This window comes from Chroicocephalus ridibundus, chromosome 12, assembly GCF_963924245.1.
Source record: "Chroicocephalus ridibundus chromosome 12, bChrRid1.1, whole genome shotgun sequence".
Taxonomy (NCBI): Eukaryota; Metazoa; Chordata; class Aves; order Charadriiformes; family Laridae; genus Chroicocephalus; species Chroicocephalus ridibundus.
This window is the reverse complement of record NC_086295.1, coordinates 2140213-2164385: the sequence shown is the minus strand read 5'-3', so window position 1 is coordinate 2164385 and position 24173 is coordinate 2140213. Positions and strand designations below refer to the sequence as shown.

At 47.1% G+C, this 24173-nt stretch overlaps 1 protein-coding gene across 1 annotated transcript in view; it reads right to left on the bottom strand.

Moving 5' to 3' along the window:
* CDH4 (cadherin 4) overlaps positions 1–24173 on the bottom strand; it is a 452914-nt gene that overhangs the window by 23830 nt on the left and 404911 nt on the right. Inside the window, exon 8 of the mRNA XM_063350195.1 lies at positions 20300–20437. Coding sequence (XP_063206265.1) covers positions 20300–20437 — 138 coding nt within the window. The remainder of the gene's footprint in view (positions 1–20299; positions 20438–24173) is intronic.

Below are 24173 nucleotides of genomic sequence, written 5' to 3'. Positions count from 1 at the left end.
ACCACCCAAGTGTCAGCAAATGCTTCAAGTAAACGAACAAAAAATGTCCTTGATATTCTCGTTCAGTTACAGCAATCACAGAGTCAATCGTCGACAGCAGGTAAAAATGGCAGGCTAAAATATGCAGTTTTTAGGATGACTATGTCCCTTTAACCTGAGGTATTTTGCCTCACTCAGATTTCAGTGATGGCATTTTATTGCTTCTTCAGTGATTTTACTTCATTTTCTTTCTTTCTTGCCCTTGATTTGATTTTTGTCTCATTATTTAAAGCGTTTCTCGTGATTTTGCCACAGCCTTTCCTGGTGCTTAATTCTCTCATTTAGCACTGATTTCCACGGAGCATGTCCAGTTCAGGCATATCCTAATGCATTAGCTGCATTCTTTTCCGCTTTCCAGTCCCTGATTTATCATGCGGCTGATCAGGGATCCTGGCCTGTGAATACTTCCAGTGTTTGGGGCTCAAAAGCTGCCAGTAAGACACATTCCCAAATTTTCAACTGTCCTCATCTCTCAGCATCGCCTATTAGCAGTGCTTGCAAATCAACACTCTGATTGACATATGGCAAATTAAACACCGGGGAAACGAGGGGAGCGGCTGGCTCCGAGTCTGCAACTGAAATCCTGGCCCCGAACTGCAGGAGCAGAGCACTTCTGAAAATCTGGCCTTTGGTGGGCAGCAATGCCAGGTTACGTCAACGATAATAAATCATTCCTTTGTTAGCACAAGAGTCCCTTCCCACTCCTCACCCATGCCCATCCATTGGAGCCTTTTGGTTCTGCGTGCTCATATTTAGTACATATTATTCCACCGCTGACAGCAAAAATATCCAATCTGCCTTATGTTAATGTAAATTTAAATTTGCCCTTTAGTGGTATCCTGAATGGCACTTTGCCCTCTTTTCCGTTATGCACCTGTCCTACACGAGTTTTCATTAGCCAATGCAGATGGCATCCCTTTCCAGCCACGCTGAGTGGTGGGGACGAACAGTGGGAAGCTGCAGGATAATTGTAATTCCAGTACACGCTGCAGCTCTTATTTTCTCTTTATTTCCCATAATTTCACTCATTCTTTACCAATTCTCTTGCCCAATTTGGAATCTCTGCGGCACACAGCTTAAGCAGGGGTAATATCATATGGAAATTTATCAAAAGCCTCTTGAAAAATCCAGTAGATTACATCATATGTACACTCCAATTATCAACCTTGTCTGAAACCCGCTCCAAAGAACGGAAGGAGATTAGTTAAACAGGATTGCCTCTTACTAAATCCACACTAGTTACCGCACATTACATTAAATTAATGTTGTACGGCATGTCAGCGATGACAAGCTGATGAGCCTCCAGTCTCCTTCGGGAGGTGCCGCGCTGCTGACATCAAGGTATCATACTGCAATTCCGAAGGAGTGAAGCACTTCGTGCGACCACCTCAAATCCTTCACCTAGGACCACAGGTTTTTGTCCATCACTACTAGGCTTGTGCCTTGCAGAACCCAACGGAATTAACTCATCAAGAGCAAGCCATCGGCTGGATTTAAGACATTTAAGAGGCCACCTCGAGTGGGTTGTAACCCAGGTGCTGCCAATGACTTTGGGTTACGTGGAGAACTCCCACACAATCACCAACGGATTTTACAGCAGCTTCTGTAAAAGCCATCACAACATTCGTTTTCAGCCCGTAGCGATAAAAGTTTACTACAAGACGTATTTCAAAAATATGAGGTATATTAAAAATTATAAATACACAAGCACATCTCAATATAAAACCCGGAGGAAGATTACAACAGTCTATAAAGCTTTTCCATTAGGGTAAACCCCACAACACTCGGCATATATTGAGCAGCCCAGGAGATCATCCAGTCCTTGTTGACACCTATTAGGTATAGACAGGGAATGATGAGTCCTGTGTCACACTGAGGGTGGATGTTGTCTATTACACTTATAAAGCCAAATATTTTCCTGATGAGAAGAGAGTACCTTCACTGGAATCAAAGGAGCCATCCACAGCTCTTCAGGTTAAGAAGCAAAATCTTGGAGAGAAGCACCACGAGGAACAGAACGATTTTCATCAGCTACAGATCAGCAGCTATTGGGAATCCAAACCGGAGCCTGTCTTTGCTCCTTCTAACACTCCCCCACTATCAGTATTATAAGTAAATGCTGTAATGTGTATTGTCCACAATTGTCTTTACCTTTAATAAAATTAAGTAATGACATTAAATTACATCTGCTAAAGGAAGGATGGCAGCTCAAAGCTACCCACACTTCTTTCATGTCGTTCCCTCCCTACCCTGGAGTAATTTAGGATAATGAACAATGCCATCTTTCACCGTGCTGCTTTGCAGCATTCCCTGTGCTGTAAGTTCTCTTTCATAAGATTACAATTGATTTTCAAATACAGACAAGCGTATCTATTCAAACAAGGTAAAACAATGGGCAACAGAGGAGCTGCTGGAGTAAACATAAGGCTGATAAAGCAGCGCTTGACCTATACTTGTAGCATTTACTCATATTCCCCTGTATTTCATTTAGCTTCACTTTCAATTGTTGCATTTGAAGTCCTTAATTTCCAGAGTGCTTTTTAAAAGACCATTCACGAGGATTTCTATGGCTGATTGTTACACACTTCGCTTCCCTTCTCAGATAAGGATTTGTTCGGAACCTGGCATGTTCTTAAATCCTTAAATTCTATAGGGTCTTTTTTCTTCCTCTCCCATAAAAGCCTGTCCTGGCAAAAGTCCTTCTCTCGTTGCTCTGGAGCTGGCCGGTCTGAAGCCATGTCTTGCAGAAAAGGGAATAATTCATTCTGATTTTCTGGTTGCATCAGATGATACTAAAATTGGTTAATCCCAGAGTTTGTCTTTCGTCTCACTCAGTACCTGGCAGCATACAAACACGCAGACAAATATCACTCCGGAAGAGAAAGGGATTGATGGGGGGGACACACGATGAATTCACACAATGACTTGACTTCGCGCAATAAATGCGGAGTCTGGGCGCTGAAGCCACGCACAGCGGAGTAAAACCAATTAGCTCACTGCAGCAGCTCCTAGGGAGGTGTGGAATTGAGATGGATGAATACAAAGATAATTATTCAGGCTTCCTTCTAAAGGGAGTTCCTTTTTTTCCAACGTTCTTACTTTTTTCTAGCTGGTTTTGCTAAAAAAGCTGCGAAAGCAAAGACTTGTTCACATGAATGTCTGCGGGAATGATTTTTGTGTTGTCTCCAAGATTTGCGAATGATGACGCAGCAGTAGGGGCAGAAGTAGTTTATGAGGGTTGAATTGCCTAGAGAAATAGAGTATTTTATGACCTATAGCTATGGATTAACGCAGCAGAATAAGGGCGTCTCAGTCCTCTTACTAGACTTGGAGCCCTTCCCCTGACAGCTCCGACTGCCGCCAAGCCCTGCATCTTCTCCCGAGGTCCCACAGGGCGAGAGAAACCCAAACGAGAGCGAGCGAGCACACACGTGTGGCATGTCGCATCCCTCACCGCCTTCTGCTGCCGGGCCACCCCGTTCGCAGCAAGCTCTGGGCACGGGCGACGTGCAGCTGGGAGCCCAGCACACCGACCCACCGCTCCTGCGCGGCCAGGGCGCGCTCCCAACCCAGCGCCGGCACGAGAGCCAACTGTTTACCTTTTCCACACGATATTTAACAGAGACGCTTGAATAGCAGGCAAATTAATAAACAACCGCGGTCTGGTTGCAGCAATCTGTGTAAAATGGAAAAAAAAAAAAAGAAAAGATGAAAATCTCCTAATAAATCTTTAATTGTGATGTGCCTGCCCAGCTGCAGCGCGGAAACAAGCAAATGCCATCCTAATTGATTGCTTCTTATTCCATCTTTATAGGCCTGCATTTTTTATTGTGAGGGCTGAATAAGCCCAGAGGTGTAAAAAACCTCTAGATTGTACTCTATGTATCTGCCAACTTGATATTTAGATCAATAATCCTCTTTTTTTTTCCCCCTACTCCTACTACCGGTAATTTAGCTTTTCTTCCTAGCAGCCTAATTGCTGTTTTCTTAAGCCTTACTATCAATTCTCTGACCTTTAATTTCCAATATCGTTCGCTGTACGGATGACTGTACTAGGTCTGCAAGTTCTCCTACCTCTCTGTGCCGCATGGGACAAACTTGGCCATCAGGTTCTGCGGCCGTCAAACAGTGACCTCCAGGCTCTCGCTCCAGCGCTGCCGCTGTGCAGCACAGACCACAACCTCACTCGGATCCCCACAAAATCTCCATGAAGCCAACCATATTTTGCGTGCAAAGCAGATCGTGAGACGCTCATTTCTTAATCACGTCTTATTAAAGAGCTACTCGCTCTGGTGTGTTCTTGAATGATGACCACCCTCTAGGTACCGATGTCCTCTCATTTTTTTTTTAAGGCAGTCCGCGGCCCCCCTGCTCTGCATTCACCAGCCAGCAACCCCTACGGAAACCTCCTGCCGTTGGGTTTTCAGGCTGATGTCCCCAACATCCCCCGCACTGCAGTGTCCCTGCTCCACTTCACCTTCACTTGGATCTGCTCCACAGTCCATCCACTTATGCGTATCATAGCTCAGACTGGTTATATGCCATGTGGCAAATGCTTCCCAAACCGTTATCTACACAGCCCAACGCACTCGTGCCAGCTCGCGGTTCTGCTCGGCTGGTACGAGGCCCAGCTGTCACCGTGCTCATGCAGAAATTAATTGCTCAGGCTGCAGCACCGGCTCCTCGCGGTCGGGCAGGAGTCAGCCTTGCCCAGCCCAGCGGAGGGAAGTGCATGGCAATTAGCACCAACTTTTACAGGATGCTTTGGAAGTTCTGCCTTTGTCTTCAGTGGTTTGTGCTATTAAAATGCCTCACCTGCCTGCGAAGGAGCTCTCACAGCTCCACGCATGGTGTGGTGGAGACAGACCACCCGCTTGCTTATTGGGAGTTCCTACAAGGAACGACGAGCGATGTCCAGCGCGGTCTCAACGTGTTGGTTTCACTTCTGATGGCTGAGTTTGAAAAAGAAGAGCAAGCCCTGAACTTTGACACTTCTGCAGCTGATCTTGCGGCGGGGTGTAGACAACCTCCATCGTCTTTCTGTGGCTGACGACAGCTGCTGGCTCTACGCTTTGTCTTTACTGGTGCTCAAGTTATGACTAGTTTTGGATTAAATGACAAATTTACTCTTTGAATATGAAGACAAAGCTGAACACAGGAAAAGAAAGCAACACCCTTTCCTTCAGAAGCAGCAGGAGAAAACCCTCACATTTCAACTCTCTGGTGTGAGGAAGGAACGTGCAGGTTTCAGCTTGGTTCGAAGACTCTTCGAGTACTTGCCAGGAGTTCAGAGAAAAGAGCACGTAAAAGTAAAAGGATATTAAAAAAAAAAAAGAAGTTTGCACGTCTGACAATGAGCACTAATTTTTTTTCATTATCAGATGTTACATTCTTGTGACAGTATGAAAAGATGCCACAGAAATGATGACACGAGACAGTATTCTGCTGCAAGATAACCATTTCCAGATAAATATATCTTATGAAACGAGGTTCGAAGTTTGCATAGAAATTTAGATATTTTATAAGAATGCATTACAACACAAAGGAGCTTTTTACAACGTCAATATGAAAGGTTTAAAAAGAGATTAAAATTATGTCCTTGGAAAGGCATATAGCCTTGTCAAGGAAGAAAATTCTACATTAACCCTGTGTAGGAAAGTTGTACTTTATCTGTATTTCAAAGGCTATAAAGAACCACTTTAATCAACCTACTTGACTTTGGGGACTTGCACGTCTCACTGAAACTCATGAAATCTGGCATAGTGTGGTTTCCAGAACACAAAAGCCTTTAATCTGTAACCTGGCACTCTTGTACATTCAAATCCTGATACTATCTCCTTGTTAGGAAGAAAAATTGTGAATTTATCCAAAATGGGATCTCATCTCGTCTAAATGATGTAGCCTTCGCAACAGTGACCTTTAACAAGGGTTATACTCAACAATAAAAGATTTTATCTCGGGAGCCAGTGGAAACAGTATATGTTAAAATTCTGATCTGATAGAGCAGCCTTTTATTTTCCAGTTTTAGACAAGAATCCTTTGAACGTTTCATTTGCTCCCTTGTCTAACATAGCTTTGTTTCTTGCCTCCAGAATGAACAGCAGGGAAAGGTAGCTGATACCTTTCTGCAGACTATCTGATTGTCAGGTATAATTAGTAATGCTATCTTTTAAATAGAGGCACGGATTTTAAAACAGCTGGAACTGCCTACAAAGCCTCATTCTTAAGAAAAAAATAATTTGTATACATACATTTATATAATAAAACATTTTTGCACAGATACATCACTGCCTTATGGTGGCTGACAGCCCAATGCTTCCCTGCAGCTGCAGCACCAAAGGCTCGGTGACCTGCCCGTGTCTCCGAAGGCAGCTGCAGAACTGTCTCCGCTGCCTGGGTTGGGCAGGATCCTGAGACCATCATTAATTCATCTGCTACTTGATAAATCCGCTAGGGCAGCCTGCATTAGTCTATCGATCTCGCCAGTGCGTTGCCGTGCAGCCCCGTGATCCCCGCTGAGCTGGGGATGGAGAAGCTCCCGGTCGGGGATGCTGGCAGAGACCTGGGCGCTGGGATGCGCCGGGGCACCAGCACCCCCCCAGCGGGGCTTCAACCGAGGGGCCCGAACAGGCCGGTACGGCGGGGGAAAACGGGTCAGAAGAACAACCGGTTGTGAAGCTGCACCGTCTCAAAGGCCAACAGCGGTTTGGACACATTGACCTCAAATTGCCAAAGTTGACCTCAAATTGCCAAAGCGGTGCCAGCATCCCAGGCACCACCCAGCGTGGCCAGAGGAGACCTCGCTCTCCCTCGCTTGCCCTTACGCCTTGAAATAACCATCTTCCTTAAGAGAGGATGACATTCGTTCATACGCGGGCATGTCAAGCCTCGAATTCCTTCCTCCTCCTTCAAACTGCAAGCAGCAAAAACCAGCGCTGTTCTGACCAAAACTTTGAAAACATGTTTTTCCTCATTTACATGCAAAGCTGACACAAACTGTGTGACAGTGCAGCTCCTAAGCGAGCCCAGCGTACTCGGCCGGTCTGGCTCTGCACTTCTTGCTGAAATGTCTACAGAAGGGGATGTTTCAATTCAGGCACCTGTAATAAAGTTTCATAAAGAAGGACCTTAAGCTGATAAGTCTGGTTTAGGATTTTCTTATTAACTGCCCACTCCTCATAACGAGTTTTTAATTTAATTTTTTCAGATTTTAAGGCATATAAAAGCTGCTCATGTGCCTTTGGGATCTGCAGACGGATATTTGGGAAAGGGAGAATTTTAAAAGCACCGAAACAGGATTTTTTTATGTACACTATAATCCTGGTATTGAGATTTTTTTAACAAGTTTCCTGCGTCGCAGGGCTCAGCCGACCCGCGTGCTGACTCCAGCTCAAACCTCCTCCGCACGGAAATGGAAATCTCTGTTGTTTCCAGATTAGTCTCAGAATTAGCACACAGGGGGATTTTTTTTTAATGACTAGATTTGACCACCGCAATCAGGCACTGTAAAACCCACAGGGTCTGGACACAAACAGGGCCGCGGACCGGACAGAGCGTCCTTGCAGGAGAACGGCGCTGAAGCATGTGTTTTATTCCAGCGCTGCTACCGTGGTTTAAAGACGTGATTTCCTGAGCCGGTGCCACAATGGCCAATTTTTTATGCCCTTCCTGCTGTATCAAATGTGGTGGGGTGAGGGTTGGCACTCACTGTGTCCCCCCGCTCCCTGTGCCGGGGCGCCCTGGGGAAGGACCCGGGATGGGGACGTGTCTCCGGCTGCGGGGGCTGCTGAGGAGCCCCTCCGTTTGCGGACCCGAAGCGAGCGGAGGAAACCCGGGCGTCCCAGCTCACCCTCCCACGGAGCCCCTGAAACCCCGCGCCACGGAAGAACGCCCGCCTACAGGAATTCGGAGCACAGAACAAAGGCTAAATGAAATGCCGCGTAATTCATCGGACTCACCAGGAGGAAGAGGATTCTCGCTGAAAACGAGGGAGCTGGACTTTGGTTACCATACGGAAGCCAAAGCGCGTGTAGCAGAGAAGAGCAACGCACTGAGAAATGGGAGGATGTTTGGCCAAAGAAAAGAGGGAGTCACTATATACATGTAAATTTAGAAAGGAAACCCTTATTATTTCTTCTCTGTTTTTTTCTGGCAGTTAAAACACGCAATTGCACTAAGCTGAAGAGTTTGAAAAAACTCCACCATGCTCAAAAAACCGACGTGAAACCTTTCAACCTTTCCTCTCTGATTTTAACTCAGGCTGTTTTCTGTGCCCTGACCCTTTCTTCTACAACCGGGGAGTGTTAAAGACATCCTGGACAGTTAGAAATATTTGATAAGAGAAAACTCACAGCACTACCAAATCCTTTGCTAAATCTCCTTTTTTTTTTCCCCCCAGTATGTCACCAAGGATTTCGTAAGTGAAATGTGCTTAATGAAATTCCAGATATATATCCTCTTAAGATGACATCCCTTGGAAGTAACTGTTTTTGAGGCAACAGAATATTGAAGAATTAAAAAGCTGCCGACCCAAGGAAGTTAGGCAACTTCAGAAGGGGATTTATTTCAGTGCCTTGCAATAACGCAGTTACAAAATATATTTAAATTTCTCAGCCTCACATCAGCGCCTGAGCCACTGTGTACTTTTGAGGTAATGAGTGAATCCGAATGCCAGTGGGTGTTTGCCGGGACGTCTGGCAGACGTGGGACGTACCTGCCAGGGCTGTGCGGACGCCCCGCCTCACCGGGGACGCCCCGTGTCCACATGCGGGCAACCGAGCTGTGCCCTCCGATGCCAGACCTGGGCTCACGAGGAGAATTTGGATATTTAATGTGTATCCAAAAGCAGAAAGAGGCATGTAATTTAGAAAAAAATCATTCAAATTTGAGAGAAATGCCACAGACAGATAAATTGGAGAAAATAAATGCTGGTGTGGGTAGATATGAGAGATACGGGAGCATTAATGTCTGAGTTCTCCTTGAAATTTTAGCTTGATTGACACACCAGAGATTATGGGAATGGTGTCTAATCCACGCACGCGTCTCAGGTGATGGAGACCAGGGTGATTTCCGTCACAGCACATCGCACAGCAGGGAGGGGGGTTCTCTGTAGGGGTTTCCTTTGACTATGGAGGTTTTGTCAGCGATAGCTGGCTGTGTCACCCCCGCCTGTGTCACACCTTGCTCCTCAGACTGCTCTGGCGCCTTTTTCTCAGTGGGTGACTCCTCCACACCACGCCGGGAGGCAGGGGGTGGGGAGGTGGCCTACAGCCTCTCCCCCCAGATCCCCCACACATCCAACAGGGGAGGAGGAGAGAAGTCCCTGCTAAATGAGATGTCACACCGGGGGATACAGCACTGCCAGGGGTTGCAAATGAAGAGGCTCACAACAAATGGCTGACGACAGCGATAGCCGAGAGGTGCTGTCGCACCGCACTGGCCTCGCCAGTGTCCAGGTACCACCTGTGCTGCGACAACACTGACCCGACCGCACACACCAGCCAAACAGCAGGCTAGAAAACCAAACATGGAAACAAATCACAGAATGGCCGGAGCTGGAAGGGCCCTCTGGAGATCACCCAGGCCAACCCCCTGCCAGAGCAGGGTCACCCAGAGCAGGTGGCACAGGAACGCGTCCAGGCGGGTTTGGTATGTCTCCAGAGACGGAGACTCCCCCACCTCTCTGGGCAGCCTGTGCCAGGGCTCTGCCACCCTCACAGCAAAGAAGTTCCTCCTCGTGTTGAGATGGAACTTCCCATGGTCAAGTTTGTGCCCGTTACCCCTTGTCCTGTTGCTGGACACCACTGAGAAGAGCCTGGCCCCATCCTCCTGACACCCGCCCTTTAGGTATTTATAAGCGTTGATAAGATCCCCCCTCAGTCGCCTTTTTATTACATGTCGCTGCGATGCTGCTGATGGATACGCCCGCGCCGCTCAACCCCCGAAGGTCGGCTCCCGCCGGCAGCGCGGGGCGAAGGGGGACGGCTGGGCTCTGTGCTGCCAAAGGGGCCACGAGCAGGACCGCGGGCGCTACCACCCCTGCGGGGCCTCAGCTCTAATTGCCCGAGATTGCGCCCTCCTGCATCGAGAGAGCAGCTTACGCTACTCTTGACTTTACACCAAGCAGTACATGTGTCAGATTTGAGAGAGACTATTTTTTTATATTCCCCCTCTTTTTTTTTTTTCTGTGACAGAAAATTGAAATCTGTAATGAAACTATTGTTCCCATTTTTTTAAATCACTGGTCTTTGGCAATTTTAAACTCTGAGGTCTGAAAAATTCATTACTACTAACTTCCATCAAGGGTGTTCCTGAAACCAAAATTACTTAATCAACTCAATTTAGCTTCTTGTGTAGACCTAATTCAGAAAAACTTTATCTTCTTGAATTGTTATTGCAATTAATTTCCCCCCCTTCTTTTTCTGCAGCAGACGACATTTCAGTAATTAGATATTTTATAAAAATGAGTTATTCATTCAGGGTAGCTTCACTTTTATATTTGATTAATCATATTACCACCGAGGTCTGGGTTTTGTCTCCAAGGAAAGTTTAATGACCTCATTTTAATCCTTCTTTTAACCACCAGGCAGGTATCAATGAAGAGAAATAAAATTATCTTCTTTTTTCTTTTTCTCTCCTTTTTTTTTTTTTGCAATCTCAAGATTACATTTGATGTTTTTTCTGCGTGACTGACCCATTTACAAGGAAGAATCCGGCTGATTCCAATTAGGTTCAGGACAGAATCAGGCTAAACAGAGCCTTGAACCGCACCTTAATAACTGACGCTCAGCGTAAAGGAGAGGAACCAGAAGCATTTCACCACACGGCACTCGGTTTAAAGCACTGTACACGATTAATTTAGTGATAATTTGAAAATGAATGTACTGAAAGGAAATAAACAAAACAAAAGCTACTGTAAGCTTAGGTTTTGATTAATGGGATCTATTAGTAAGAGACTTCTATCAAGGAGACCACATTTTTTTTTTATATCAATGCACATATACCCACACAATTGTAACGGAGTAATTCCCATAAACAACAATTTATTTTATAGATGACTGTTTGCCTTCTATCAGTGTCTATCTATGCTTTGAATCTAGCTATATGCATACCTGTATTTGTGAATTCCTACATACACATCTTCGTATCTATCTATCTACCCATCCTGCAGACTACACTAAGGGGCCTCGGAGGTATTTCATCCTCTCTGCCACATGCTGCACTGCTGCAAAGACTTCACAGAAATCACAGAGGGGACTGATGCTCTTTTCATTAAGACACGGGGAATTATTGCTTTCTCACGAAGTGAGAAGTATCTTTCATTTTAGATGAAAGAGGTGGTAAAACAAAGAGCAGGAGTTGAGTATCCACAAGAGAGCATGGAGCGTGTCTCCTTTTCCGTGGCACCGCAGTGCGAGGGCGCGCAGGCACGTGGGGACGCTGCGCCTGGCAGAGCTGACACCCATCTGCACCCCGCGCGGGGGATCCCGCCGTCCCCATCCCCGTCACAGCTGGGCAGGCATCCCGTCTGCTAGGCTCTGCTGGATGGGCTTTGCATTTAGGTCGGGATCCACATCCAGAGGTGAGTTTTGATTCAAAAGGCGGGTCAAGAGGTAAAGAATTCCTACAGGACATAAATACTTCCCTAACCAGGGCTGACCCGTGGCTCTGCAGCGGCAAAGCCCCCGGCGTTAAGTGTGGTGAGTCCTGGGCAAGGCTGAGACAGGATGGGAAGAAACAATATTGTTTCTGCTTGTTCTCTCTCCCTGTGTTACTGCTACCCCTTGACCCAACAGACGTCCTTAGTCTAATTCACCGCTTGCGACAAAGGCTTTCATCAGGACCTGCAACGTAATGAGAGGCGGAGAGCCCATTTCCGTGTATAAACACTGAATTCTTATTTAGGAAAACTGAACTGATTTGTAGTTTTTAGACTTTGCCAACTATATATTTAACTGAAACACACACAGAATTAGGTAGATGTTCACGCACCCAAAGGCTATCGGGTATATTTGATTCACTTGAATATAATAATTTATTTCAGTTAGATGATGACAGCTCTACAACAGCCCAAGCTTTACCGCGTAGTTCGGCTGAGCTTTGTTTTGATTGGAAAATTGCAAGCGAACAGAGTCCCCTGGGATCTTCCATGAAAGCACAATTGATTTTTAACGATAAATCCTGTCTGCAGGACTGCACAGAACTCCTGGGTTTGTTTTTAGCTGTAAAACAACGCAGTCTGTAAATTTTCTCACTATGCCGTTAGATCTTTCCCCTGCCAGCTCTGACCTGTGCTGTTCACCTTGATTTCTGCCACTTCTGACAACTGCCTCTACATTATGCCACAGGCATAATTTGGGTTATTTTAAAATACCGTAGCATTCAGGCTAAGCTATATTCAAACGTCACTGTAGACTTTCTGAATGGCACAGGTGTACCGACGGGGACTGTCAGACCTGAATGGGCAGCTACACACACAGCTTTAGTCCGTACGCTGGGAAATGGGGTACGCGGGGCTCAAGATTTAAGCCCTTGATCTTTTCCAGATCTGGACACGCGCCCAGGCCCTGGGAGACAGTCAGCCACCCACTGCCACTGGTTTTCCCTGGATGAGCTGTGGTAAGACCTCTTTTTAGGACAGCCCTTGGTAGGCGCCCCGGTCCGTTTCTCTGTCCGTGGGAAATCCCACCGGGATGCCGTTCCTGCCGGGCTCTCCCTTCACAGCACGAGATTAACCTGTAAAACACGAGCACGCACGTAAGGGGGAATTCTCACCACGCTCACAGGTACCGAATGCTTCCGGATACATCTGGCCGTACATGTGCTTAGGAAACCCCAGACCGCCGGCAGGCTGGCTTGGTTTCTGATGTGGTTCCTACCACCGTTTAATATTGTTTCCCCAAACTAGACCTATTTACACCTTTGCATCTTTTACCTCATTTGGAAGTCAGTAACTTTCAGCCTAAAGGAAAAGCTGAGCGTTTCCTTTGCTACTTTGCTAGTCCTGAACACACAGTTAAAACCAGAGCTCAGCAGGATTCCTCTCGGGGGGTGGAGACCCGGTGAAGCATTCACCCCAAGCTTTGCCACTTGCAAAAAAGTCACATTTTCACAGCTATTTCTGCAGCTCTGCACAGTGCTGCTCTTGCACTGGTTGATGCGCAGCTGTATTTTGTCCTCAAACAAATGCACACAGAACAAGGAATAAAATTTGGGCTTACGCTTGTTTGCTTTTCCAGAATTTTGGCAAGTTCAGAGAGCAGAAGGACTAAGGAACCATGATGCCATGGCACATTTGATCCTAGGAAATATTAGTGCTCTCGTTCAAGACACCGAAAAATCTCGTCTGGATTAATAGATACACATCTGGTGAAAAGAGAAATCCGAGCGGAGCCGGGTGCCCAGCAGGGTTAGCAGGATAACCAGGGAAATGGAAAAAAAGGGTCTGGAGGAGCCCGGCTGGTTTAGCTCCACAAAATGACGTGCACTGGTGTATCAGGAGGCAGACGGGAGAGAAACTGGGAAGGAAACACCGAAACGGGAGAAGGAAGTACTTATGGTACAGGCCCACGCTAGCACGGCAGTGCTGCACCAGCGCCTGCTTCGCTTTTGAAAGTCTAAGCCTTCTCAGAGGGGGCTCATCAGCATTTCCCACCAAACTCCTGTGAGCCAGAATACCTGCACGGACAGAGCTCAGACACTTCTGGCAGTGCAGTGCCAAACAGAAAACACCCTTTTAACGTGGGTCTCTCTCCATGTCATTCTGCTCATGAAGCGCCGAGCTCCTCACTCACATAGAATCACAGAATGGTTCGGGTTGGAAGGGACCTTAAAGATCATCCAGTTCCAACCCCCCTGCCAGGGGCAGGGACACCTCGCACTAGATCAGGTTGCTCAGAGCCCCATCCAGCCTGGCCTTAAAAACTTCCAGGGATGGGGCTTCCACCACCTCTCTGGGCAACCTGTGCCAGTGTCTCACCACCCTCATGGTGAAGAACTTCTTCCTAACGTCCAGTCTGAATCGACCCATCTCTAGTTTTAGTCCATTCCCTCTAGTTCTACCATTACCCAACATCCCAAAAAGTTCCTCCCCAGCTTTCTTGTAGGCCCCCTTAAGATACTGGTAGGCCACTATAAGGTCTCCTCAGAGCCGCCTTTTCTCCAGACCGAACAACCCCAACTCTCTCAGTCTGTCCTCATAGGAAAGGTGCTCCAGCCCTCTGATCATCCTCGTGGCCCTTCTCTGGACACGCTCCAGCACATCCATATCTCTCTTGTAGTAGGGGCTCCAGAACTGGACGCAGTACTCCAGGTGGGGTCTCACGAGAGTGGAGTAGAGGGGGAGAATCACCTCCCTCGACCTGCTGGCCACGCTTCTCCTGATGCAGCCCAGGATACGATTGGCTTTCTGTTGAGGCTCATGTTGAGCCTCTCGTCCACCAGCACCCCCAAGTCCTTTTCTTCAGGGCTGCTCTCAAGCCAGTCACTGCCCAGCCTATATCGGTGCTAGGGATTGCCCCGACCCAGATGGAGGACCTTGCACTTGGCCTGTTGAACTTCATGAGGTTGGCATCTCTTCCCTCCAGCGTGTCAGCTGCCCCACACAGCTCGGTGTTGTCGGCAAACTTGCTGAGGGTGCACTCTATGCCACTGTCCATGTCACTGGCGAAGATGTTAAACAAGACTGGTCCCAGTACTGATCCTTGAGGGACTCCACTTGTCACTGGCCTCCACTTGGGCACGGACCCATTGTCAGCCACTCTTTGGGTGCGGCCGTCAAGCCAGGTCTTTACCCACTGAATTGTCCATCCATCAAACCCATATTTTATCAGCCTGGAGACCAGGATGTCATGTGGGACAGTGTCAACAGCTTTGCTCAGGTCCAGGTAAATGACGTCAGTTGACATCTCACTGCGCACTGGGTCTGTCCAGCCGCAGACGGGGTCCTGACGCAGCACTGCTGCAGCAGCCAGGGACCAGCCCGAGCCAAGACTGTTAATTACACAGCCCAGTTAAAAACTGGCAAGAACTGCTTTTTCCAACATACTTGCAACAAGTACTTGCTCCTCCACTGATTAGCCAAATCCACTTTGCCACTGGATTGACCTTACCCAGTGACGCAGCCCCTTCCGCTAGAACACGAGCATCTCTGCGTGCTGGTACTCCCTACCCGCTCTCCTGCTCTAGGTTCAGAGCCAGCTCTGGCCAGGCTGGCGAGGGCCAGTCCCAAACCCTTCCAGCTCTTCTTACTGGGAACCAGCGCCGAGATGCGGCAGCACGGCGGGGAAGGGGACGCAGTCCTAGAGTTGCCTCTTTAAAACACCCTCCACTGGATTCAGCCTCAGAAGAGGAGATTCTCAAAGCAGTGCCAAAGGGCAAATTTTAAAGTAGCTTTAAATAAGACCTCCTAAGGCTCAGGAGCTTAAAGAACTTGAATAGCCCAGTTTCTTTTTTTCCTTTCTTCCATATTTTTTTTTTTTTTTTAAAGAAGAGGTTGATTGCCAGGCAGGTTTTCCCAAGAATCCACAAGCTCAACTAATCACAAGCTCTTCAGCCCTGTGAAATAGTATTTCCCTTGCACGGGCTACTATAAAAACAAGTTCTGCACAGTAGGCAAATTTAAAATAACTTTTAATTAACATTTAAGACACAGAAGTCTGATCATGCAAATTCATCTGCGTCTCCTCTCTGCGCCTGATTGTTCCTGATTGAATATGATAAAAATAGACTTTGTATGAGTCAAGTGTAGGCACGGATTTCTTCAACGTCTCCTCCCCTCTGATTATGCATTTCCTTAGATAAAGTGGAAACCCTTGGCTGGCTATTAGCGGTATCACGGGTCAGACTGGAAAGGGCATCCTGTCTGATAGGAGTTAGATTTCACTGGAATTAAAGGCATTCCTTCCGTGAGCAAAAAAGATGCCTTCACCTTGCATAAAATCTCACCTGAGCCTCTCCGGCATTGTTCTGTCTCAGCTGGCTTTTAATCTCTGAAACAGCCACACTAATTTGAGAGCAGCCCCCCCTATCTGAGGTGAGCATCTGGCCAGGGGGGCAGCTACAGATCTATATTAATACGGCAAATACGCAACTCGCCTGCACACAGGAGATAAATATTTGAAGGGAGGCTGAGGAGTTTGCACATAATGAAGACATGTGAGAGGACACGACCCTGTTATGAGTAACAGAGACTCCGGATAAGGGAGGGCACACTGATACCAGTTCCTTTATCTTGTAACTGTTATGGAGCCCGTTTCCCACTAACACTTACTACAAAGCCCTTGTAACACAGGCCGGTTAAAATGTCACTATTTTACACCAGCTGATGATTTGGCAGGTGCAAAACCTACCAAAAATGCCACGAAAATGAACTAGCACAGTTAATCACTCCCGAAGGACCGTGCAAAAACTTGGGCGCAGGGGATTAACCCACCCTTTTCTGAGGCATCTGGTGCAGAGCCCGCGGGCACGGGCTGGTCGGGCACGGCATGGGGACAACGCGTCCTCCGCTCGCCCAGAGCTCCTACCTCGGCTCTTCAGCAGTCAGGAGAATTGCCCCTCTCCGTTTATTTTTGCAAGCAACAATGTCACATGAAGAACACAACACAAAGAGCGGGCTGAAGTCCCTTAGCCAGCCAGAAGAGCCTTCCCTGGGTCACGGTCCTGCACTAAATCATTAAAATTGCCCAAAATAGCTGCTTATGATGTTTACAGCATCTCACAGGATGCTCCACTCTTCTGGTGCGGATCTGATTGCTTCCCACTCCGGGGCAGACTCTCCTGAGACATTGCCTCGCTGTTAGCTGCTCTCTGAGGCTTCCCAGCACGGCCAGATCACATCGCAGATCAAGAAAATGTTCACCATCACAACACCAGAGCCTGAAAGGATTAGAGGAGGTCACCTCGCCATCGCTGTGCCCCAGCGCCTCGCCGTTTGGTGCAGGTAGTCCTGGTCGTTGACTATCGGGACTAGTCATGACTCTTGCTGATGGAGGCTGGACTTACAGTTCACAGCAGACTTTAGTTTAAAATTATTTCGTCGAAAGACTGTGATTTTTTCCCCTCCATATAATTTCAGAATCCTTTGTAGGAGAAGGTGGGGCTACTTCTTCCCCTGCTATTGTGCAGAATTTCACCCACTCTCAGGCGATGTGCTCAAGGGTACGAAAACCACATTGATCCACTTTCCCGTAAGCAAGCAATCATTTTGGAGTTTTATCAGAGTGTCTTCAATTTGTACATTTAAAGATCTTCCATGTGATTTTTTACTGCTCTTTTTCCACTTCTCTCCCAGCGCTGTGTTTTGATCCCAGCCCACCTGGTGCCTCGGCTGCCCGTCCCCCCGCGCCTCGGCAGGGCAGCCGCCCCTCCGGACATGGGCTTTGGGCTCCTGTGTGCCCGTGTCTGAACCTTCACACGGTCCCTGCACGCAGCCTCTTCACCCCCCAGCCTGACCACGGACGTGACCTGACTTTCTTGACCATCGCAGCGGCTGTTTTCTTCTCTCCCGTCCTGTTGTTAAGTTTTACACAGTAACATTAATTCCCGCTGCTGAATACATGAGCTGTGACACCAGCATGGTGCAGTGCCCTCCTGAGCTACACTCTTATCCAGAAACGATTAAGTCTAAAACCACCCTGGCTGAATGACAGGTAATTTAGGAGCGCTATAGGGTGGGCCTTTGTATGTGTCTATGCTGAATACAGTTGCCTCAGTTCCTTTCATCTGGCAGCTCTCCAAGAGCAAACCACAATTTCAGTTATTCAGCCTATTTTGTTTTTACAACAGCATCTCAATACAGAAGTACTTTAAATAAAAAATACACTGTATCTGTCCAAGCAGTCCCCGCTCTTAAAAGAGACCATGGGCTTTCCTACCCTCTGAGGAGCTGTAGATTTCCTGGAAAGAGTTCTTTCTGTTTTTTGGAAGTGTTAAAATGCAGATCAGCCTATTTGAGGACAGGAAGGAGATTCAGCTCAGGTTTAAAGAGGCTGATCCGCACAATGGTGTTCTCTCTGCCAGTCAGGGGAATGACATATTGTCCTTTCATACTCATGTGAAATTCATCCTGCCTATACCTAGAAGTATATCAAAGATACTTGTTTCCATGGAATCAGAAAATATTGTTGTAAAGCACCCTTGGTTTTCAAATCTTTATAAAGTCCCATGTGCTACTGTGCAAAGCCCTTTGGCCCCTGCAAAACTCCTTATTCACTGATTGAAATTAGAGAAATAATGATACAGATCAACCCTGCTTAGAGGAAAAGCAGAATTTTCTAATCCATTTAACACAATCTTATGGGTAATTCTCTTGATGGCTTTTATTCCTTCTAGGTTTAACACACAGTGAGACATTAAATACTCAGAATTCACCTGAAAGCAAATTTCCATTATCTCACCTTCCATCAGCTTCAGCTTTGGAAAGTGTTTTGGAAAGACATTAAAACACCCCACATCTGGAGGGATGCTGCCCCCCCGAAGGCACTGATGGGGGGTGTGACTGCCACGGCCCATCCCGGGACAAGGACCAGCCAACCTGGGTCATCGGGAAGTACCTGCGCTTAAATGGCGTGGCCACTAGATGTCATTCCTTTTTCACGCCAGCGTAGGTTAAAGTAGCCTTTACCCGGCAGAACAAGGTCCCCCCGGCAAGCACTAGCCAGCTGGGGCACAGGCACCGCTGTGGTCAAAGTCCCATGGCCCGGGAGACGCACAACTCCGTAGGACACGCCGCTGGAAAACCTTCCTGACAACCAGCCCATGCTGGCAGGAGAAAGGACCAGATGGCCCAAGACTTTTATCAGACTTCTGGGGCTCTTCACAACCGCACATATCCTACTGCAGGAGGTATTTAACGACGACTGTGCCGTACAGAGCTCGGCGCGTTCACTCGGGCGGACACGAAGCACGCGTGCTGCTGCTACACCCACCCTGTCCTTGCCCAGCAGCAACGCGGGCCCAGATCTAAAATAGTGTTGGGTGCTCATCTTTGATGCAGGAGGGATTTAGTGCCTGCCTTTCCCTGAGAATCCAGGCCCAACTCACTTCATCAGAAAATGCTGGCACTGCTCAGCATCCGAGCACACCCCACCCATGAGCCTGGCTCCCAATGGGAAGGAAGGACCCGGACCCCGCAGCAGCCATGGAGCCGACTGGGGTCCACGGTGGCATGAACTGGGCTCTGCATGACTTCTTGAGTTCTGCTACGTGTTTGTAGTGCGTAAGGGTATAACTAAGGGAAACTTCAGCACTATGTGACTAAGTATTTGCATATCTCTTAGGATGGAATGAAAATTCAGAATAAAATAAATAATACAAACATTCTTCAAAGGATGTTCAGTGTCTTGAGCAAAGCGCAGTGTGACTTTCTGTATTTTTAAAGATTTGGTATCAGTTTAAGACAGATCATTTACTGCTCCTTGTTGACCGTCATAGGAATAAAAGCGGTGGATCCGCAATGATTTCTCACTGATTAGCACATGGACCTCTGTACTGCTCTGTGGTTTCTACAATTACCAAGCATATTTCTGATGCTCTGCGTCTATGGATTGTGAAGGTTGGAAGCAACCAGACCACATCATTTCACCTTCCATCTCTTCATTTTTACCTTAACCAGCTCTAAGAATTTGCCATTTGCAATTTCTTTATTTTTTTTTCCCCTTGTCCCCCAGTAACAGCAACTGGGAGCACATGAGAACAGAATAGAGAAATACTGTACTAATATAAGAACAATCTTTAACTGATTAAAGCCAGATGTACTGAAAAATGTCTACACGTTTACTGACAGCACACACAAATACATCTGGTAGAGCTATCAGTAAAAACAAATTTTACCGGATACCTGTTACTATTTAGAGTATTTACCGCTTCCTCGAAATCATATCCAAGCTACTAAGCCCCAAATCTCTCTTACTGCTCAGGATTTCACTCATAAGTAATAACAACTCTGGTATCTCTACAGCCAGTTGCTGTGGAACCACTGCACCCTCTCCGCTGCAATCAGACAGACTCTGTTTGCCACCTTATTTCAGCTCCTTTAGTACCTCAGCGAAATTGGTCGCCAAATAGTTTTGCTACTTCATGAATCATTATTCTTTTCCTTTTTTCCTCTTGTTTTCCCCCCAGAAGTCTTTGTTCTCTGGCTATCTGTCACGTTCTTCCCGTCTGCCAAACCAGCTGAGAGGGACGACGGCTATAAACACCCTGAATTTCTGCCAGGCCGCGCGTCCCCGCACCGCTGTGTTGATGTATCGACACTCACAGTGCTGGTGGTGAATTCGGGCGGGTTGTCATTCACATCTGTCACTGTAATGATCGCCGTCGCCGTGTTGGAGAGACCATAGTTAAGATTTCCTTCCATATCGGTGGCTTGAACAATGACGATGTACTGCTGAACTTTCTGGAAAAAAAGAAAAGGAAAGATGAGAAACAAAGATGCGTCCTGTAAAATGACTTCGTTTATTTTCCGTATACAAGGGCAATCTTTAAGACGACTAAGAAGTTAATTGGATTCAACATGTTAGTAAAAAAGACAGATAAAATTTTCTACCACATTTTGGAAGGGATTTTTACATAGATTGGTGGATATCACCTGTTTTATGGGAAAATAAAAATCTTATGGGCAAAATTCCTTGGTTGAAACAGACATTTTCGTTCATCTTAAAGGATTTTCGGCAACATTAGTTTCTGTCTTCTGAAAGCCAGTAGAAATTTTGCTAATGTGTTTTCACTGAAAACATCACTAAGAACATTATAACCCCCAAATTGACAGCAACGTTCCCTGGCCGCCCTCCAGCTCGTTCTGCTCACACAGCCCGATGCCCACAAAGTGTTTTGATACTTAAAATACTCTCCATGCTTCAATCCTTAACACAGTCTTGGTAAATAAGGAGAATTTAAGTCCAGTATGAAAAAAAAAATATTCAACGCAATAAACAGAAGCCTAGTAGAACTGCTTTAAATTCCTGAGCACCCCAACCGACGTGGCTCTCAAAGAAAAAGCCTTACAGAGCCAGCCATAAAAATCACTCATTAGAAGGTCTTCTAGAAGACGCTGTATGTCAGCGCAACTGGAAAATAAACCTGAATAAAACAGGAGGGGCACCTGATGCTGGATGTATGTACTTCTCCCTGGGATGTCTCTTCACTTCGGAATATCTGCCCGCACTGAGAAAAGCCTCCGGAGCTTTAAAACTGGCCTCAACACTAAATTTTCACTTGGATCTGTGGAATTTACTATGGATGCCTACGCGTGTTGCGCTAGGGGTTCACGGAGCACGTTGCAGGCAGATAAGAAAGCGAAGCTCCTCTCCTGCAACACGGGCAGAGCGATGCGCTGAGAGCCAGGGAGGGATCCAGCCCAAATGGGTGGGACTCGGGGCAAAGCCAATCACGGGTGTCCATTCGTTAAGGTTTCAGGTGTAATTACAGACACAAACTGGGACACGAGGGCAAGCGGCTGCGATGGTGCCATCAGAGAGCCCGAAGGGTGCGACACCCAAGGGGAGGCACCAGGTTCGGCAGCAGAAGCTTGGGCCAAGCCACGGGCATCGCCCTGCGCTCGGAAGAGGGCTGAGATCCTCCAGGGCAGCTCCGCTCCCCCGCCGATGCCAGTGTGTGCAAAGTGTCAAATGCCCTCTGGAATTTCAAAGGGCAAGAATTAGGTCAATTAGGTCTCTCTGTTCCTACATAAACATTCTCAAAGAGCTGTACCTGGCTTAACTCCTAATTCTTCTGAGTTGCTAGAATAACAGAGATCTGAATTTTAGCTTTATCTTGATTCCAGGTCTTTTAATTGACAGATATTAACCTGCTAAATTGTCAAGAAATCACACACGAGGATCCATCAGCACCTTGCAACTGGAATATATTATGGAAATGCACTTTCATTATCTCTTGCTGCCTTGTATAATAAAACATGAGGGAGAAACTATTGTTAGCCCTTGTTTTTCCTCATGCAAAGAAGTTGCCGTTCATTACTCCAGTTGTAAAGCACCGTGTAACTGTAAGGCTGAAGTGTCCTTATTAGTGAATGTAATTTTGATTTCACATTTAGCTTTTCCTTCCTTATTCTCTCTTATAGACAACTTGGGAGGCTGACAGAAGTACTCCCTAACAGGCCGAATGCTGGTGAGCCAAATCAGGTTTAAATCACAGAAGGAGGGGAAGGTATTTAAAAAAATAGTGGCAATCAGATTCCACGGAAACCAGCAAAGCAGGACAGAGGGTCACACGAGAGACCGCAGTTCAGTAGTGCCCTAGATGGCAAGGCCACCCCTCACGCTCCTCGCCGCAGTGCGACGGAGACAGGGAATTCACAGCGTTTCCGACTCGATGGCGTAGCCACCCCGCGGTACTGTAAGACCCTTGGGAGCGCCGGCAGGAAAAAAAAATGTTCCTTCCTTCAGTATCAGCCGAGAGGGCGATGAAAAGTCTCCATTGGCCAGGGGGCTGCTCTTCCACCTCGGCTGTTTTCCACCCTCCCGTGTTTGCAGACTGACCCCCCCAGCAGCTCCCAGGCAAAGGCAGCCCCCGCCTGGGCAACCACAGCTCCGGAACCCCCAGCACCCTCAGGCGGGCTTGAGTCTGGACTGCGAGAGCGAGCTGCAGACCTTGGGGAGGGTCACGCTCCGCCTGCGCCGCACTTACCCATCGTGGGACCCAGCCTGCAAGGCTCCCACCCCGCCTGCTCCGCTCCGGCTCGCTTCGCGCACTTCTTAACTAAAGCTTCCCCTGGAAACACGGCTCTTCGCATACAAGAGGGGGCAAGGGACTAGAAAGTTTCATTTGAAAGTTTTCTTAACTTCACAATTTCACTGCTTATTAAATTATAAATACTCTCATGACATATGCCTCTGTGTGTGTGGGTAATCACAGACCCTGTCTTATTAATCTCAGCTTCACAATAAAGTTATTTTTATTTAACAAAGTGCCTTTCAGAGCACCGTAGCACAGTGTTAATAAAAAACCCCGCACAAATTCAGAACACTAAATTAAAGAAATTTAAGAGAAAGATTGTATCAATCAGATAATACAAAGCCAAAAATGAAAAATGCCCAGAATTTAGTAACGTACAATCATACCAGCCACCGAGAGCCGGGGCATAAGGATGGGAAGAGGGGAAGGAAGGCAAAGCAGCGCGGCGGAGCGCCCAAGCCCAGCGAGCAGTGCAAGGAGTTAGAGCAGATCTCGGATGGATGGAATGGTCAGGCAGCATCATTCGGGAATGGACCCGTTTGGGACGGGGGCTGTACGTCGGGACACCGGAGGCAGCGGCGAGGGGCGAGCTGTGGGGAAACTTCAGAGCCAACACCAAAGTTGTGCTGATTTCCAGCAGCTGAAGACTTAACTGTTGCATTCAGAGCAAGAGTGCAATCTGCCACGGAGAATGGCCGCGGCTGGCACGCAAAGTCTCAAAAAAGGCAAACCCATGGAAATGGAAGGAGTCTGGGGTTCGTCAGACCTTCAGGCACCGGGTTACCATCCACATCCAGTTCCATCCGGAAGGCCCCAGCGCGGGCATACAAGGGTGGTGCTTTCAAGTACCCAGTTTTAGTTTATAACTAATTCAATTCTCAGTAAGATTGGCCCCAGCAGATAACAAATTACTGATTTTTTTGTTTTTCTGTAGCTAACCTTTTTGCTTTTGTGCATTAAGCTGATTTTATTGAACCACTCAATCAATTTTAATTTCAACGTGTCCTTCCAATTCGTCACAACATCTCCAGGGGCATCTTAGTTTGTTGTCCTAATATTATTATTATTGTTACAGTTATTAAAAAAAGAAAAAAAAAAAACCAAAAACACAGCTCCATGCCCCCAAGCACAGGAGACATTTTCTTGATGGCATCTTCATCATACAGAATAATTCTCATAGACTCTTTCTTAACAAAAACGACATTTTAAAAAGCATGGGGCAGAAACTACAGCATAGAGGTAACACAAAAAGGTCCTAACCCAGAGAAATGAAAGAGTTGCCCTATGTCTGCCCTGACAGAGATGCTGAGGAACTAACGAAATGAGCCTCTGCCCCCAGGGGGTCCAGCCTGAAAACCCAGCCCCAGTGAAGCCCCTGGGTGGTCCAGCAGCCAGTATTTTTAACAAATCTAACAGATCTTCATGCTAGAGGAAAGTCG